Source organism: Parambassis ranga, chromosome 24 (genome assembly GCF_900634625.1).
Source record: "Parambassis ranga chromosome 24, fParRan2.1, whole genome shotgun sequence".
In the NCBI taxonomy this organism is placed as follows: domain Eukaryota; kingdom Metazoa; phylum Chordata; class Actinopteri; family Ambassidae; genus Parambassis; species Parambassis ranga.
Genome location: NC_041043.1, coordinates 389,421 through 409,320, shown reverse-complemented (window position 1 = coordinate 409,320; position 19,900 = coordinate 389,421). Strand labels below are relative to the sequence as shown.

Sequence of the window (19,900 nt, the reverse complement as noted above, 5' to 3'; positions counted from 1 at the left end):
AATAGGTCATCAACTGTTTATAACCACTATGGGCATTTGCCATTACTGCATGAGATCTTGTCATGGCACTGTGATATATTGTGTAATGCTATGATAAAATTTGGTCATGCTGACAATACATCAAAGCAATCACCAATGACAAGTGCAGCACATATTCTAAGGATCTAAGGATCACATTCTGGGAGCCAAGGTAATCAATGTTTTTTTTTAATGACCTTACCTATTTCAACATAAATCCATTAATGTGCAATTGATTGTTCAGCTGTCTGTGCTCTCTTGTGAATGAGGGAATCACCAACATAACCTCATTAAAGAACACAATATTTTATGGTAACAACTCCATTGGCTATATCTCATCTAGAAAAAATAGAAACAACACAAAATAGTATTATTACGTTTTAACCTACACTGAGGTGGACAAATACAGTGCCAACATGAACTGATTTGTATTTCTAACTCTTAATACATACTGAAGTTCATTCTTCTTATTTCATTGAATTTAGACAACATACACCATTATGTTAGTGATGTATTTCAGAGAAATGGAGAAAACACTATTTCAAACAAGTAAAGCTCTTTTTAATAATCAACTTTTGCAAACAAGGCAAACGAGGGTAGTAAAATCTGACTTGTGGTGTGGATTCTCTGTGTCTTCATCAACCTAAGTGTTGCTGCTGCATGGTCACCAGTTTTTGGCTCATCTTCTATGGAACCTGGTGAAAACCAAGGTACTGCTCTGGATTGGGTGGCTTTCTGACGGCTTCTTATCGTCAAAGTAGGAAGAGGCCACATGCACAATAGATTTCTTCCCTCCTTCCCAGGCATTGAGGGCACAGGACATAGACATACACTCCTGATAAAAATCTTATCATAATATATTACAAGTATTCAAATTTTGCTCAGGTGGATGGATTGTTGTGCAGATCAACAATCCTGCCATGTTTAGTACAAAGAAGCCTTTTTGCCTTTGCCATCAGGATGTCTTGACAGCATGAAAGCCTGACAGAAAATTCTGACTTTTAGAAGCTATGCTTCTACCATTTGGATCAGCTGCTGAACAGCTAAACAGTTTATCTCTTCTTCCTGTTTCTTCTTTTTGCATTTTGAAGCTCTACTTACAACCTGGTTTCCATTCAAAATTTGCACAATTCAAACACTTGTAATGTTTTCTTGGTCCTAAGATTTTGATAAGGAGTGTATGTGCAAGAGCCGTTAATGTTCTGCACAAAACATTTCTAACAACAGTTTTTCTCTCTTAAAGGTAGGATAGGAGTTTTTGAAAACTCAGTCAGAGTCAGCCAGATTTTGAAAGTAAACACACGCCCCTTTCTCTCGGAGCTCACCCCGAAGCCACGCCTCCCAACCAGTCTGTGACTTCGGCCATCATGCAGATGATTAATATTCTTCGTTTTAAAGCGAAACTGCCAAACTAATTGGTAGCTCATCAGTTTTTGTTACCTGCACGTCACTAACCCTAACAACCAGAAACACAAAAGCGGTAAAGTGGTAGTCATTTGTCCTGGCAGCACTTTAAACCAAACCTGCATGAAAAATGCTGCAAACAATGACTCACAACCTTTGAACAGAGTGGACAAACAACACTGAAATACAAGTGCAAAAATGCATCTGCCAAAGTTTTAAAATTGTTAAGGTTTTAAAACCTATTTGCAGACATTCTTGCAGGTTTAGGGTTAGGGTTAGGTAACAAGATTTTAATGTAACAGAGTGGGAATAACACCAACATATTTAAAAATCAGTGTCGTTGAAAAACAAAGAGAAACATTGACTTGAAACTTAAGGAAAACTACAAAATTTCCAAAGGCTCACAACCCTTTTTTAGCCTTTTAAAATATTCAAAACTTATTTTTAAACAATTTAAACACCAAATTTTAATGTTTCAAACCTTTATTTCAGTTTTGAATTATATTAATATGGTTGAAGTGAGACAACTTTTATAGTATATAAACCTGTTTCCCCATCAAACAGTTAAAACTTATGAAGCTGCTTCAAAGCGCAGCAAAACATCTTTAATAAAACCTTAAACCTTCTAAATGAAAATGACCTGGATGACTGAGAAGCTTCATCAACGTTTTGAATTATGGCAACAGTAATCCCATATTGCTAGTTCTCACCTTGATTTGATTTATTCATATGTATAATATAGTATCAAATGTACAAAGCTGCTGGAATCATACAAGCAAAACATCTCAGGGCTGTCTCTGGAACTTTTTGTTATCGTAGTAGCAAAAACAGCAAATTTGACCACACAATCATTTTTACAGCTCCAGGTAAAAAATGTTCCTAAAAGCACTGTAACAACACACTGAGGCTGATGCTCTTCACTTCAGAGCACTGATGCTTGGTTAAACTTCCTCTCCTTTCAACAGGAGAATGGTACAAAAAAAAAATCCAATATACACAGACACTGGACTCACACAGTCAGATAAGAAATACAACAAAAAACAACACATGGGAAATAAGAATATCAGTCAGTTTGGTGGAGAAATGTAATAAAATCAGCTTTCTGACCTCCTTCTAATAAGCCTTAAATAAACAATGTTCTATTAAACATTCTTTATTATTGTATGTTTATACTCTAAATTTGGACATATGTATGATAGATTTCTCTAAATCTTCTTTAATAGTGAAAGGGGTAGTGGGTCTGTCACAAACTGATAGTTTTATATGGTTTCTCAGTATTAGTTGTGTAGGCAGGAAACAAATCACACTTCTTCGGCAGGATAAAAATAAATGAACAACCTTAACAGCATAATTTTGCTAGAAAGGCTGTATTGTCTCTATTATTCTGATCAGTAATCAAAGAGAATGTGGATTACTTGAGGGCATTACTGGGTGCTGTAATCTTAACAAGAAGCTTTTATTAAATAATAATAACTGTACATCCCAAGTCTTATTTCTTGAACATATCAACAGCATTGATAAAGCCAGGAGATGATGGATTTATAACAGTGACTGTGTATATGTACAGTATAGCATTTATGCAGCAATTCAGGTATAAAAGAATGAAATGCATCAGTAGGGTTTGTAGGTAAAAGTTTACAGGAGAGGATTTTATAGTATAAAACTGCTGCAGTGTGATAGAGACCAGTGATATATCATTAACATCAGTAATGTAGTATCAGTATCAGTAAAAAAATATAAAAATCTGAATTCCTTGTATACTGTACTTTGATGTATGATAGCAGTGATCCATTATATTTCTTTCACATACAATTTTGTTGTTTCAAACTCCTTTCCCTTTAGCCCCTATACGCTGATCAACCATTGCACTGTGGCAAAACAATCCAAAGAAAATCTATGCAATTGGTTATGACTTTGAAGACCCCTCATCACATCTCACTGAAACAAAGTGTATATATGTGTGATTCATGCAGGACAAAGGCTCTCAGACCAGTAGGTCTGTCATGGTAATGCTGAAACTGCCATCAGTTTGGACAGTTTCTGACTGTCTGAGTGTTATGGCTAAACAGTACTCTCTATCACCCAGTCGCCACTGTCTCTTGTACCTTTACTGCCACATGTGTCTCCCTCCTCCTCACACTGCAGCAGCATGCCATTCACAGACATGCTCCTCTTGGTCCAGATACTGCTGATTCTGCAGGGTTTGCTGCAAAGGGTTTGCTGGGAGGTTCCTGTTACATCTCCCATATCAAAGGACTGGCTCCGTTTTGGTTTGGAGTCCAAAGGCAGCATGAGGAGCCGGCTAAGGCTGGAGTCCAGTGTCTGGCCGAGCAGTGGTTCTCTGTCTGTATGGGGCTTTGCTTTCACCGTGGTATTGCTGCTGTGGGCTGCAGGATCTCGACTCTGTATTCCCCGAAGCTCTAGTGAGGTGAATGCCCCGAGGAGGTGATCGAGGTTTGACCGGGGCTTGCAGGGGGCTGACCTCCAAATGTTGGCAAGAGTCCTCGTGGGGCTGTACAAGTCCCCAGCAATGGAGCTTGAGGAAGAGGAGGTTGTCAGGCTGCTTTGAAGGGAGCCACACTTGAATTCTACTACCTCATCGTGAAGACTAACTTTGGCCTTGCCCTTGGGCTCAGTTTGACAGTGCTGCTGAGACAGGGGCATAAGAATTCCATTTTGACCGACTCGGCCCCCATTGGTCTGAGAGTGTGTGTCACTAAGGCTGGTCAATTTCTCCGCTGGAGGTTCAGTATCTGCAGCTTTGTATCGTACCATGAGGATGACAATGAAGACAAGCAAGGTAGCCACGATAATGCCCCCTACCACCAGGATCATGGTGCCTCCCAGCAGCTGACTAAGCAGAGAATGGCACTGAGGGTAGTCATCCTGGGTAAAGAAATGTGTGCAGCCCACAACATTGGTGGCTGTGAGTGTGGTGGCAATGTCATCCCAGGCAGCTAGCACGCACACGTCGTAGCGAGTTCCAGACACCAGGCTAGTCACCAAGAAAGCTTTGTTGGAGGCTGGAATCATCCTTAACAGACAGAGAGCAGTTAATTACAGCACTGACATGAGAAGGATTTTTCTCTGCAGTAGTTTGGGCAGTCTCTTAAAAAGATGGCTGCCAAGACTCTATTCTGTTCTTTCTTTCACATTTTACCACCCCAAATAACTTTTGGCTTTCCAAATACAATCAATTGAAATCAATGAGATTGATTGAAATCCTATTAATTAGGGCCCGAACAACTTACCTGTAGATCAAAACTTCATCATCAGAGCAGTTGTATTGGAGTTGGTACATCTTCACCATTGGTGCCGACTTGCTCATTGTCCACTTGACCAGTGCTGAAACAGCTGTCACCTCAGAGACTGACACTACTCTCTCAGACTGGCTCTTGGTAGTCCCACTGCTGATCCTGGTAGTACCAGTAATGTCAGAGAGCCGTGACTTTGGCTGCACTGGCTGGCCAGTGCCGTTGCTGAGGTGTGGGAGTTGAATGATGGACATCTCTACAGAAGCTGTGGACTCCCCAGCTACATTTGCAGCAATGCAAGTAAAGGTACCATAGTCCTTGGAGGTAGTGATAGTGATGCTCAAGGTTCCATTGCCATAAACTGTAGTTCGGGAGGAGTTTCTGAGCAGCCGATCATCAGGTGAAATCCAGTGAATAGAGGGAGAAGGGTCCCCAGTTGCTTCACAACGTAAGATGGCCGCTTGGCCCTCTAAAATCAGCATCTTATGGGTGTGCTGGGTAATAAGGGGTGGCTGACATAAAAATTCCTCCTCTTTTACATTCCAAAAGTAACGACCCTTCAGAGAAGGTGGGGAAACACAAGTCTCCAGGTCATCATCTCTATCAAGCCTGCGTAACCACAGCATCTCACAGTTACAGTGTAATGGGTTTCCACCCAGGCTTAGGGACAGCTGAGGACCATATGGTGTGGTCAGAATCACTGAGTCCTGGGCTCGGGCAAAGACTGCATCTGGGGGTAGTTTCTGCAAGCGGTTTGATGTCAAGTCCAGTCTTGCTAGCTTTTCCAGTTCTGTAAAGGTGCCCTCCGGAATAAAGTCTAACAGATTGTGGTCCAAACTAAGTTGATGCAGGTTAAGCATTTGTCGGACTGAATGCCAGGGAAGTGACATAAGATTATTGTAGGAGAGATCCAGATCCTCTAAGGCAGGTGCCAGGTCTTCAAAGGCCTTGTCGTGGATACGTCCAAGTTGGTTATTGTTAACAATTAAGTGTTGCAAGTTTACCAAGCCTCGCAAATCATCAGGACCTAGCTCCATTAAGCGATTATTGTCCAGATGAAGTGAGCACAGGGTTTCCAGATCACCAAAGGAGAAAGGCTGAATGTAGCTAATAGTGTTCCTGGAGAGGGTCAGGTCCACTAGGTCAGTCATGTTGGCAAAGTCCTGCTGTGTGATGCGAAGAATATAGTTTCCTCCCAGCCGGAGCTCCACTGTGTTGCGGTCAATGTCTGGAGGCACAAAAAGAAGGCCTTTGGAGGCACATAAAGTCCCCAGGGACTCCGAGAGATTCTGGCATACACAGCACTTGGGGCATGCACTGCAGATCATCACTGTGGTTCCCAGGACCAGCAGACACCAGATGATGTGGTCCATGGTCATACATATGAACCTGAATGGGGGACCAACAAGACAGACTGGTTAAATGTCAACTTCACTAACTTTATAAGCAATTCATATGAAAATCTGAAAGATTAACAAAGGCACACTACCACCAAATAGGTTAAACGATATCACAAGAGCAATCAGCAGCAAACAATAACATAACAGTTAAGTATAACAAGTAGTAAGTAGAAAACACAGGCATAGCAGTTTTAGGGACTGTATTGTATTTACGCTATGAACAGGTGCAACTTAAAAAGTTTGACTTCTTTCATTTTGGACTTAAAAGTACATAATGTGATTCTTTAATTCATTTTTTCTGTATGTATTTAATAGGGGTGGAACGGTTCACTAAATCCACGGTTCGGTTCGTATCACGGTTCTGAGGCCACGGTTTTTCGGTTCGGTTCACATTGTTGAGGTTTTTTGTATTTTAAACACTCTGGAAATACCAGATGAGCATAAAATATATCCTAATTATCCAACATTACACAGTTCAGTGTTTCCCCATCATTATATCAGGTCAAGTCAATTTTATTTCTTTTTAATTTCTGTATAGCACCAGATCATAACAGAAGCCATTTAAGATAACCTTTCCTATAGAACAGGTCTACACCTTGTTCCTTTATTAAACAAACTAAACAGCTCATGTTATTTATCTTATTTGCATGGCAGCATGCCATTTCTGTCTGTGCTGATGTCTGCGCACAGAGGCCCGATGTGCGTACACACACAGACACATGCACAGACACACACTGCCGGACAGAGAACGTGTGTTGCTTTGTCCACCGTTGCTAGTTGGATTGGACGCAGAGTGCTGTGGGTCTCTCTGCTCTGCCTGCAGCTGAACCTGCTGTGTGAAGCTACAGTGAGAGTGACCGGCTGTAGGTGCGTTGATGTGGGGGAGGAGCTCACAGTCGCTGCTTGTCGAGGACAGTAGCCTGACTGCAGAATGATTTCACGTCAGTCCCCAAAAGTCACCAGAGAGAGTCACTAGTAGCTTTTGATTAAAAAAAAAAATGCCAAGTTGCCAACACTCGTCTATATGCTGTGGTAAAAATGCCTCCCTGTATTACTCGATGCGCATATCCAGAAGCGAACAGAACACGTGCCCCAAACCAAAACACGTGTACCGAGCGGTTCTGATTTTTTTTCTGAACCGTCCCACCCCTAGTATTTAATGGTACAGTTACAGAACACACAAAATACTTTCCCCAATGCCTATACATTGAGAAAGAAAACAAAAATGTCCTGGGAATGCAGACTGCATTATCCAGTAATTTTTGGTATCATTTTAAACCTTTATTAACAGTGGTGAATAAATGTTTACAATTAGATGGGCTTTATAAACACTGTGTAAAAAAGTACTGTTAGAAGTCTGTCAAATAAACACCAGTGGTAGCAACAGGTTGATTGCATTGTGGTGACAGAGTCTAGAGGCAAAGCCTGTAAAGGGTAAATTTCCTCAGACCTGAGACAACAGCAGCACACCACCAATGAATAAGTGTGACCAAGTCATACATGTTGAATCAGAATGCCTTTATTGCCATTGCAACAACATTAGGATGGGTCTCCTTTGAAAAAAAAGAATATATACAAACATACACCACCAAACAATATTATCAACATTTGACCAAATTTCATGTGCAAAACAGTATAAAAGGTAGATCAATCATCAATCATCCTTGAAATCCTCTACACCAAGCTGTCCCAACTTAGTGCGTCCTGCCATATGCCAGTGGATTAACAGCTTCCTGGATGACACAAGTTAGCAGGTGAGACTGGACCAGGTCACATCTGACTCCAGGACAGTTAGCACCAGCACCCCATGGATGTCTCCTCACTCTACTACTCTTCTCCATACATACAAATGACTCCAGTTTGATGGAAACAACTGTGAAGTTCCTAAATTTGGCTTACCTCTAGGACCGAGGTAAGTCTGCTTAGAGACAAGAGGGGGACCGGCTGGTCCTGTATCGACTCTGAAGACCTTCAGATTCCTAGGAACCATCATCTCTCAAGACCTGAAGTAGGAGACAAACATCACCTCCATCCTCAAGAAAGCCCACTAGAGAATGTACTTCCTGCGACTGCTGAGGAGGAACAGTCTGCTACAAAAGCTGCTGATCCAGTTGTACACTCCTGTCATTGAGTCCATACTGTGCACATCCATCAGTGTGGTATGGAGTTGCCACTATGCACAACCGGACCAGATTGCAGTGGACTGTGAGAACAGTAGGCAATATCATCAGGGACCCCACTTATCCCGTACACGGACTGTTTGAATTGTTGCTGCCTGGCAGGAGGTTCAGAACAACGCCTCTTTTACATTCTGCCCAGCTTGCCTGCAACAGCCTAATTTAGTTCAGTTTTGTCTAGTCTTCCCTTGCCTGTCAACTGAAAGTTTACAGGGGAGGCCACCAGCTGCCACCAGCTCAATCTTCAACTTCACATTCTTCCTCTATCCTCTACCTGATCAACTGTCAGCAGGAAGGTTCTCTTTATGAGCCAGGTCCATCAATAAGATAAAATAAAACTTAATCCAGGAGTAAATTATTTCGAATTTATGATAAAAAGGAGATCTAAAAGTCTAAAAGTCACAACATGTTTTGAAAAGTGAAAAATGACCCCATCTAAGTATGGCTTTGAATTAAACATAACTTGCACCTTGATGGTAATAACACCTCCCAGGGGGTGAGCTTTTTTACGTGTACTTTAAAAATAAAAGAGCTGTTTTTAAATGCTGTGTCTATCCATAGATGTCCTGGTAAGCAAGTTTTACAGCTGTTATTGTAAAAAAAATGTTTTTAAAGCATATCGCCAGATTATTGTTGAAGCAGCAGTAGAATTAAAATGAAAAAAATAGAGATATTTTTCCCCTATATCGCCCACCCATAGCAGGTGGGTGTGTAAGAGCCATTTCAGCCTACTTATAAGCCTACTAATAAGAAATCCAGATTATTATTTTTTTTAAGTTCAGCTTTTCATTTTATGCAAAAGTAAAGCTAACGAAGCATGATATGAATCTGAACTCGGCCTCTCGTGTCAAAAAGGTTCCCCACCCCTGCTGTAGGATGTTGAACAGTTGTTTCCTCCACAACTTGTGAACATGGTGACAAATGTGTGTCCTCCCCTACCTCTACCACATGTACACACTCACACTCACATGGAAGGCTCTTGTGTTTGTCTTTGCTGACAATAAATATTACTCCACTATTACTCTGTTACTATTGAACAGGAAAACTGTTACAGCATCAGCTGGGGGCAGCCACAACCAGGACTGAATATGAAGATGCCTGGTCACTCTGCAATCATTAGTAGTTAATATCTAATTAATATCAGTAAAAAAATGTATTGTAAAAATTGGAATCACATATTTAAAGAAAAAATGGTAGTCAAGAAGAAACTAGACATGTGATATAAATGTAATGAGTTCAGATAATGAAATTCGTTAGCAGCATGACAGTATTTAATAAAATAATAAAGGATATACTGATTGCATGCAGTAAGTCTAAGCAAAATAAAAATGTATGAGACACATTCACAGAGGAAGACTTCATTGCCTGGCTGCAATGAATACAGTTTTTTTCAGTAGAATTTAACAGCACAAGTGGACCACTAAAGATATATGGATAAGTATATGCAGGGATACACCTTCTCAGAGAGCACAATCTTTTCTAAGCACTGAAAATCTAGAGCTGCCCTTTAATCACTAAAATGAAATAATCTGAAATTATTAGCGATGACGGGCCCTCGCAGCCCTTGCGGTCCGCGGGACCAGCAGCCGCCGCCTCCCCTATCGGCCCACGACCTCTCTTCCAGCTGTACCGGCATGAGCTGTGTTCTGCAGGGCAGAAGAGTTCAGCAAAACACACATGTACAAAAGACATGTCCTCCGGCCAGTAGGTGGCGCAGTGACTGTAGCATATCAGCATGTCAATCTGTGCAGTGTTCGATGTTAGGCATGACTGTAAAGTTTCATCCACATAGGATGAAGTATGTGGAAGACACAGCCAAAAATACATCTATTTCCTGTGAGTTGGCGAAGGTTGAACTGGTGGCGCCACGGCTAGACCGTGTGATGAAGTGCTGTGTTTTTGATAACTTTTGGTCCCTAATGCCTTAAGAGTAAGCAGACCAAGTTTCAGGTGGATTGGAGAAATCCTCTAGGAGGTTTTCGTAAAAGTGCGGGGAGTGAAAACTGCAAAATGGCGCAGTTTTTTCAAAATGGCGGACTTCCTGTGCATTGTAGAGGATACCTCCAGAGACTTTTTTTCTTGTCTAGAGGTGATACATATGCGTACCAATTTTCGTGTCTGTAGGTGAAATGGGGAAGCAGATCTCATTCCAGGGGGCGCTGCTGAGCCATGTGGCCACGCCCACATATGACGATGGGGTGATACGAAAAGGTGCGCAGGGGCTGATGTCATGATAGAGAAAGAGGCAGGTAGGATGAACAGAGTCAACTTTTTTTGTGGCTTTGCCCCGCCAAGATGGTGTAACTTTGATCTGTGTATGAGACTCCTCTGTACTCCCTGACTACAGTCAGGAAGCTGAAGCAGAAAGTGTGAACAATGGGGATTGGTCAAAGTTGATTAGTTAAATTTGCAAGGCCGTGCAGAATTCACAGGGAATGGTTGAATTTGCGTTTATAGTTGCAATTGCAACATCGCAAAATCCTGGAGGGTCTGAATATTGTCTGTCAGACCTGGCCTTTTATTTCTGCAGAAGGACAAGTACTGTAGTCTGTTTTAGTGAATGACTGCAGAGAGTGGTGATCAGCAGACATTACAGAGATGTTGAGACGAAAAAAATGAGAAAATTCTGCCTAGCAAAATATCACTGATGTCCATTGTCCAAGCCTCAGTCAAGATTGAGACCCAGCTTGCTGTTGGTCCTTATGGAGCTCAGGATAGGGCTTTCAGTACGTCAGCGAAGAGCATATGTGCCATTATTTATAGCCAATAGATCCGCTGAGAGGCCCAGGGGCTGCTTAGAGAAGGTATTATTTGAGAGCCCAAAGACCAACCTGACCACCATAAAGCTCACAGGTCATTTACTGTGGCAGCAAAAATAACCCACAAATACAACAGGACAACATAAGGATGGCACTAATACTACTGTTAGATGACAATTACTGCCAAGACATTCAAAAGCAATTTTGACAATTAAAACCTACCATAAATGAATAAAACGTGTGAGTGTGTAGTGTAGTGTTCACTTCAATTCAGTGTTTAGCTGCATAGAATAAGAATATCAGGTCAGTGATAAGATCAGTGTTATAAAATATAAGATGCTACAATTTGTTTTGAGCACTAAATATTACTACATTAATGCCCATACCAGTCTTACATACCAGAAAAGTCAGATGGGACAAGAGAAGAGCAATTCAAAATGTATGTGTCAGCTCTGAAGCATAATGAATATGAATTTTGTAAAACTGAATTGAATTAATCATAAATTTTATGAGTAGGTTTAGTGTATAGGCTTTGTGATGTTTCTGTAGCCAAAATTAGCTCCAATGTGAGCCTAAAGTGCCTGCAAAAATATTCAAAATAAATTTAATCCACAAAAAAACACACAACAACCTAGGAATAAAGTTGCTTGATTTGATTTGAACAGGAGAAAATAGGCATTCAGATGACAAAACAGATGTTTGTATTAAATACTGTACACCATCTTAGCATTACTGCCCCCCAAACACACACACACACAAACAGCAGGTCACACTGCTGTTTGTGTGCTGTAAAAAATACTTTAAAGTGAGTCATAGCAATACAAAAGGTAAAACAAAATGCTGTAGCTGTACAAACAAGACCAACAGTGATTAACCATTAATCTTACAAAATATACAAACAGGCACATGCACACATATTGTTGTCTCATTAGGGTCGCCAGAACCTGTCTGTTAGAGTTAGGACCTGTACAAAAACAAAAAAATATACAGGGCATATTTTTAAAAAAGAGAGTCTGCTTATAAGCCTAAACAGACACAGTGTGGTCTGAGTGCCATCAGAGGAAGGCAAGCAGAAGATCTAAAGAGAGAGGGGGAGGTGTTAAGGTGTCAGAACAGAAGTGAGTAGGGATGTGACTGGTTAAGTAATGGCTTACAGTTACAATGACTGAATTCAGGCGTGGTGTCCCCATGGTAATAAGACTGCAGGAAACCAGTTTCTTATTCTCTAAAAACACTTTCTTAATATGTAAAACTGAAAAAGACTGGGCTGTGCATCAAGCTTTAACTGAAGACCACTCTTGCTTGTAACCCATTTAGTGCACTAGTGAGGTAAAGCAAGCCATAGCTCTGACAAATTTAAGCCATGATTACCGAGGGATTAACAGTTTCATTTTGGTGCCCAGCCTGGAAACTCAGTGATGGACAACAAGGTAGATTAATATGCCCGTCCCTTTAACATTTAGGACGTGCTGCTCTAATTCCTGTAGCTTGCTTCCTCTAGCATGACACCAAATATGTGTTGGAAGGGTTAATGGTAAGTCAATTATAATGTAGACCTAATCCTCATGAGGCAAAGGTCATATCTTAGCAGACAGTGGGATTAGGGCCGGAGGTTCCCTCGCTTAGCGTGCTGCTTCACCTGAATCAACTGCAAGAGAGCTGCAGCACAGTAAACAACTTCCACCACTGAGGAGGTGACTTACAACCCTGCTCTGACAACCTCTACAGCTACAGAAGTTTACACATTAACTGTATGTCACATACTGGCTGTGCCGTGATAAGAGGTATGCTCTAATTCCACGCGCTTCCTTTAGTACTGGACTGTATGCTGCCACATGATGTTCTATGGAGCTGGCTCACATGAAAACCATCAGCGGCTAACAAATGGAAGTGATGCAGGCTACACAGCTGTAGCCTATTTCATCTGCCTGAAACAATAAGATGAGGTGAACGAGGGCAGATGGGAGCTGCTTTTATCCCGCATCACATTAACAATGCATTCTCACTGATGATATTTCACTCCGTTTGATGGGCGAGTCCATTTCAGCTAAATAGGGCAAAAGGCGGAGCAGACACTGCCGACAGATAGGCTAATGGAGCGGCTTCTGAATCAGAAAAAACATCACAGCTTGACTCAGCTCACTCTTGCAGCAATTATCCGGTTCATGCTATCGCTACACAGGGAGTTGTGTTGGCCGGTTAAAATAGCCTACACTGAAGTTATATCCACATACCAAATAATTATGGGCTCGCAGGTCTTACCTCACACATCAGGTTCTCTGTCTACGAGATGCAAAGGATTCAAGTCATTGTTGTTTTCACTTCAGCGTTAATCCCATTAACATTATTGTAGTTTCCATTTTTCGTCTTGCGTTGAGATTTTTCTCTTTGCACGTAAAATCCGAGCGAACGCGCATCCCTCCGCCGCTCAGACCAGCCCACTCCGGCCGTCCTCCTGGCATCGCGCATTGATCGGTATGCACGTTTCAAGTTTGAGAACAGAAAAAGCACAAGTAACTTCACAGTCACACAAAAGTCCCGGTAGGCGCATTAATAAAGATCCCCTCACGTCGTGTGTCACAGTGATCTCTGCTGTCTGACTTGTGATCTGACTGCACATACCTGCAGCCTGCGCTCTGGCTGCGGACTGTCGGAGAGCTAACAGATGGTCTGGAAATCATTCGGCCATGTGACACAAATGCAAACACTGGGCATTTAATAAAACGCTCAACTAGTTCATGATGAAGAGCAGCTATGATGATTATTTCTCACATGGCACCCTTTATGAATGTCCAATATTAAATTAATACATACATATTGCTGAGATATAAACCTTGAAATAATTAAATCTATATTTAATTATTTCAAGGTTTATATGTCAAGGTTTATAATAAATGCTTACATACAAATGTTGAATATGCCCCAAATTGCCGTGAATTGCTGAATATTTTGATAGATAAATAGTTTTAATAGGTGAATTTAGGTGTGCTGGTGCTTAAACGTATTGAAGGATAAAAAGAATAAATAAGGATGTAGAATAAAGTTTAATTGCTCTTCAGCAATCAAATAATAATTTGATATAAACAACAACCTCTGGCTGTACCATTTTGTATGAGCTGGAAGCTTTTCAGATAATTATTCAAACATTCCGATAATATTAAATTACTGTAGAGAGTATAGATAGATGTAAAACCATCAACATCAATATATCAGTTTATTATGACTGACACTTTTGACAGACATTTTGTTTAATAAGGATTTCAATTTGGTGATTAATTTTTAACCTTTTAGTAACTTTTAGTGAAATACTCCACAAGTATGCTGTCATCAGAAAGAGTTACAATAAATACATGGATCATTTAACCAAAATTACTGTCTTAGGCAATAACAAGCCGGTTTACGCAGTCTGCTACTTTGCATGTTAGTAACAAACCTGATAATTTCTGCACCGAATATTCACACAATCCACAAAAACTGTTATAATGTTGGCATAACACTGTAAAACACCTCATACAAGAAATTCCTTCGCCGCCATCTGGACAAGCCAGGTGGTGTGCCCAGGGGTACTCAGTTGTTATCTTGGTTTTATTTTTGAAAGTTGTATTTTTTCCTGTTTTATTTTGGTAGCTCCCTTCATTTGTCTTGTTAATTTGTAGCTTGACTTCCTCTTCGCTTGTGTCTCCACCCCTCCTCCTCCCTTACCTGATTACCCTCAGGGTACCTTTGCCTTTGTGGATTGCCTTCTGGGTTTTTAAACTCTGCCTGTAATATTGACCTTTGCCTAAGCCATTCCTTTGTATACAGTTGCCCGCTTCATCTAAGTAAAGCTTCTGGGGCCATATTCACAAAGATTCTTAGCGCTAAGAGTTTCACTTAGTGGTGAAATTCTGAGACAATTCTTAGAATTATGATATTTTTTAAGAATTTCCCCTCATAACTAAATAAGAATAAAAGTGATTCACAAAACATCTTAGCCCTTAAATGAGATCTTAATGTGGAAAAACTGTAAAGAGTGGAGGAGGACTTTTAAGAGGCTTAAGAATTCTTTAAACAGAGAGAACAGAACGTTCTCCAAACTATGAATGACTGAGCTATTAAAATGCTATGAATGTGCAAAGAATTGTGCCCTTTTATGTGGTTATTTATTTTACAGAATCTGTCTATAACACATCAATAAAAGCTTACACAGAAAACCTATATAATTAATTTGGATTGCTCAAGGACATTAAAAGCTCTCTGCCACTTAGGACAGCTGTTTAGGGGGTGGCACACCATTAGGCTTTAACGGAATATGTCATTATGCTTCAAGTAAACTTTGTTCAAAAAAAGTGTATACATCAATTTCACACCTCATCTTACATAGTAGACATTGCATCACTTTTTACACTCACTTGTGCACAAAACCAGGAGGAAGGAAGTGTTGATCTGCTGCGCTATGCCCTCCCATGCCTGTCTCCATAATAACTGGGCTCAACTTTGCACGTACAATGTTTGTTTTACTCATCTACTAACTGTGCTCAGAGTGCTCAGGGGAAGGACACAAATGCAGAGGCATGGAGCAGTTAAAACTAACAAAAAACTCCTTTATTCAGAGCCAGGAGGGCAAAACCATACAAAAACCAAAAATAGCACTTTGAGTGGCAAAACTAGATTAAGGCAACAGGCACATGGCGTAAAAAGGCAAGAACAAAAAACATGGCATGAACAAGGCTTCTACCTGGAGCACGCCGAGGTCAGGCAGAAGTAATTGGCATGGTAGGCGAGGAACAAGGCATGGCATGGCATGGACAAGACTTAGAAACAAACCCTACACCAGACGAGATGAACTAGCAATGACAGAGGGGAAGACACAGACTATATACAAAGGGACCAGGGAAGACAACGAGGCACAGGTGGCACACATTAGGGCAGGGCAAGTAATCAAACAAGGAGGGAAACCACAGGAAGCAAAACTCAAGACAATGCACAGGGGGGACACGACTACCAAAGTAATTTAATAAATATATAAAAAAAAATAATATAAATATTGTTTACAGAAAATAGAAATAGAAATATAAAATATAAGTACAGGTACAGAAGTGTGCGATTTGAAATTCAAAATGTGTCAACAATCAGTGTTATCTATGGCACAGAGATGAGGTGTTATACAGTCTTATGGCATGAGGTAGGAAAGATTTCCTGTAGCGATCTGTATGACAATGAAGCTGTCTGAGCCTTTTGGAACAGGTGCTCTTTTGTCTGTCCAGTACAGGGAGGAGAGGGGGCTCGAGTTTATCCATGATGGATAACAGTTTGTTCAGTGTCCTCCTCTCCACCACTGCTTCAAATGTCTAATTGTTTCTAAAACCAGATTGGAATAGAAATAAAATATTATTTGATTCTAAAAATAAACCACTTTTAGAAACTTCAAGAAAAAGGGTTCAGATTTATCAGGTTCTGCTGCTTTAGGGGGTGCCCATTTCTGCATGGATTGTGAGTTGTTGATCTACATCAACCAGCATTTGCCAGTCCCCCATTCTTGATTAAGGTGGATGGTTTTCCCCTCTTCCCTCCATGGACAAAGACTATTGTAGGCCATGGACTTCAAGATTTGGTTATGTTTCCAGGTGTTTCTGAGAGAGGCTCATTTGCACAGTGAGGCTGTGTCTCAGAGTGGGTGAAGTTGAACAGAGTGGGCATGCAGAATTCTTACCTAGCCATTGTCGGGGATGAAATTCCCCTTGTTTCTTCTGATCACCTTCCTGAGTTTGTTTATAAGGAAGGAGCGGATAAATTCTGGTCTCAAGATTACAATTTATTGAGCAATGAGGCAGATTCTGAGTCACAGAGCTCTGGGTTGTTGCACACAAAGAACCAAACAAGAACAGCACAAGAACAGAACAACCAACAAGAACAAACAACCACACAGCAACAACGAACAACGCAACAACAACAACTGGACATGGAATTCACACATTGATATACCACAGGGGCGTTCCTGCCTGCCGGCCCACGGGGGCATCTACTGCCCCCCCTGCAGACCCTGGGTCATACAGCGAATAGACTATTAGTGTTTATTCCCTAATAAGGTAAAGCTTCAATTCCTTAAATCTCATAGGTTGTGAGGCTGATCTAGGGGTGACCATAAACTGGGCACAGAATCTGGCTTTTATCAGGTCAAAGGTGCTGCTGTCCTTAGTCTGAATTTATGACCATCTCGTACCAACCAGAGCTCTCTCCAGAGAGCAGAAAAACAACTGATCTCATCTGCCACAGCCTGAACTGCAGAAAACAAAGTTATATGACACACTATAAAATTACTTCTTAATACCTTTAGTATCCTCAAATTACTTTTTTTCTATAAAACTTCCTAACACATAAACACTTAGTAATATACCAGTAAGTATCAGTAATATACACTTGAACACTTCATGTTAGGGACACACTTCTATATATCTGAACACACACTGCATGTTAACACCGTGCAGAACAAATTCTTTCACCCTTCACCATCAGAAGAGAACACTTGTTTATATAATGTATATATATTAGGGGTGGAACAGTTCACTAAATCCACGGTTCTGTGGTCACAGTTTTCGGTTCGGTTCGGTTCACATTGCAGCTGAACCTGCTGCGTGAAGCTACAAAGAGTGACCAGCTGTGAGTGTTTTTGGGCGGGGGATGAGCTCACGGTCGCTACTTGTCGAGGACAGTAGCCTGTCTGGGAAGGGCCCCCTATTTCCAGCCAAGGTGCATTACATTCAGGCTTACTGGCACAAATGGAAGCCATGACAATGTGGAAGGGAGGACTGCAGAACACAAGAGCAAAGACATGGGCCTTTCAGAGATAGGGATTTAAAAGAGGTCACATAAGAGCACATGATTTTCTGCTCCCTGGCAGCTCAGAGGTCAGGCCCAAATAGCAGATATGCATTTGGCTGGTTTATGCACCATCCAGATGTCCAATCTCCTCTTCCTGTGCATTACACCATAAGCCCTTTCTGTGGCCTTAACAATACCCCACTCCACCATGTCTTGGATAAATCCACCATCTGTTTTGTTAATATCACAGACTAAGGGCCAGATCAGCTCTGATCCATTAGCACCCAGATAAATGGTGGGTAGGAGAGAGACAGATGAGTATGTGATTACATTTTACTGTATAGATCTGAGCTCTAATATAGTAGTACAGCACAGTGTTAACATTTTAAAGCCTCTAGGAATACATTAAAGATGTAGGAATGTACAAATTCACAGGATCTTGCAGGAGCCCTCACATGCTTTGTTCCCAGGGTTTGTATGGCTCCCCTTAGGTTGGCGGCTCCACTGTCCCAGATGCCGGACTCAGAAGAGGACAAGCTTCATTCCCAGAGCTGTTCTGCTCCTCAACTCCAACTGTGCATCCCTCCCACCTGCTCATCCTGACCCACCCACTGTACAAGCCAACTTTAACCACTTAGAAACATTAGTTTGGACTAACAACCATCTGCACTTCATGTACATCTATCATGATTTGATTTGATTTGAAGAGAATGATCTAAGTAGGCATTGCATGTCATGTAGTAGATTTAATCCATACTTTTTCTCAATGACTGTTGTGGGCTTGCTTTTTGCTGTGCTTAACTGAACGCTAGCCAAAAGGAAGCAGAGAAGTTGCTTTAGGAAGCAATATATGGAAAATGGTAGTAGTACTGTATAAAAAAGTGTATAAGCATATCAAGCTTCATCATCATACCATGGGCTGATTTGTTGCATGAAAGGCGTATAATAAATTAACTACTCTTTTGCTGATGCCAATTACGGCGAACAGATCATCCCTTCGCTCCGCTCACCTGTTGTGAACGCACACTGCCTGACATTAGATATATTAATTCTGTCTCTAATCTAATAAAATGTTTAAATTCAAGAATCAATGCTCACCTGTTAAACATTTAACCTCAATCTGCGCCGTTGATATTTGCAATTCTTTATTTGTATTTTTATTGCACCCCTCAGTGCCAAGAAGGGCATCTACAAATGAATTTTTCTATTATTCTGCTGTGATAATGCTGTGGAATAAAAATGTGACCACATATTTATTTGCAATGTCAAGTTTTCCTCTAGGTGATCCAGATAGGCTTGACAAGTGGATGGTCAACATGAGAAGACAAAACTGGACTCCAACAAGTCTTCACATCTGTGCAGTGAACATTTCGAGACTTGTCATTTCACCAGTGACTCCAGGGTACAAACACCTTTTTCATATTGTGGCTTAAAGTGATCATGAAATCTATTTTAAAGTATATATAATTCAGCCAAACAATATATCATTTCATCGTAGTGAGAAGTTTCATGTGTGGCCCAGTATTCATCTATCAGCTCCAATAATTCATTTAAAAAATGTTTGCATTCTACACCTATATAAAGTGTAACAATCTTTATGAATATTGGTCACATCGTATTCACTGTAATATTGTCATCCATTTTTACATTTTCACCTTTTTTTAGGGATGGATCTGCCTCAACAACAGTGCTGTACCTACTATTTTCTCTTTCTCCAAGGGCAAAGAAGAACTACAGAAAGACAAAATACTGGTACCGGTAAGTATAAATAATGAGTTAAGTGAGAATCCCATTGCTGATAGTACTAAGAAGGTTGCAAATCTAGACAACAGAAGCAGTGCCACCAGACTTGCTACTCTGACAGCAAATGTGTGTGACAGTGTTGGTTTGGATAGCAGCGTTCAACAACAGTCTCCAAGAACACTTGAAAGAAAAGCTACTGTGGCAGAGGGAAAACTATGTGTAGCTCGCAAAAAGCTCAGGTTAAAAACCCAGGAGACAAGGAGATTGAAAAAAAAAGTTTTTTCATTGAAAAGTATGACAACATTGCTTTGGAAGGAACTCCTTATATCTACGGAATGTGCTTC

At 40.9% G+C, this 19,900-nt stretch overlaps 1 protein-coding gene across 1 annotated transcript; it reads right to left on the bottom strand.

Moving 5' to 3' along the window:
* Positions 1-3,483: 3,483 nt before the first annotated feature.
* Positions 3,484-6,049, bottom strand: lrfn2b (leucine rich repeat and fibronectin type III domain containing 2b). The gene is made up of 2 exons (XM_028398047.1): positions 4,674-6,049; positions 3,484-4,456 (listed from the first exon to the last, which is right to left on the bottom strand). Exons 1-2 carry the CDS (start codon positions 6,047-6,049, stop codon positions 3,484-3,486), a joined length of 2,349 nt encoding a protein of 782 aa, XP_028253848.1.
* Positions 6,050-19,900: the final 13,851 nt, after the last annotated feature.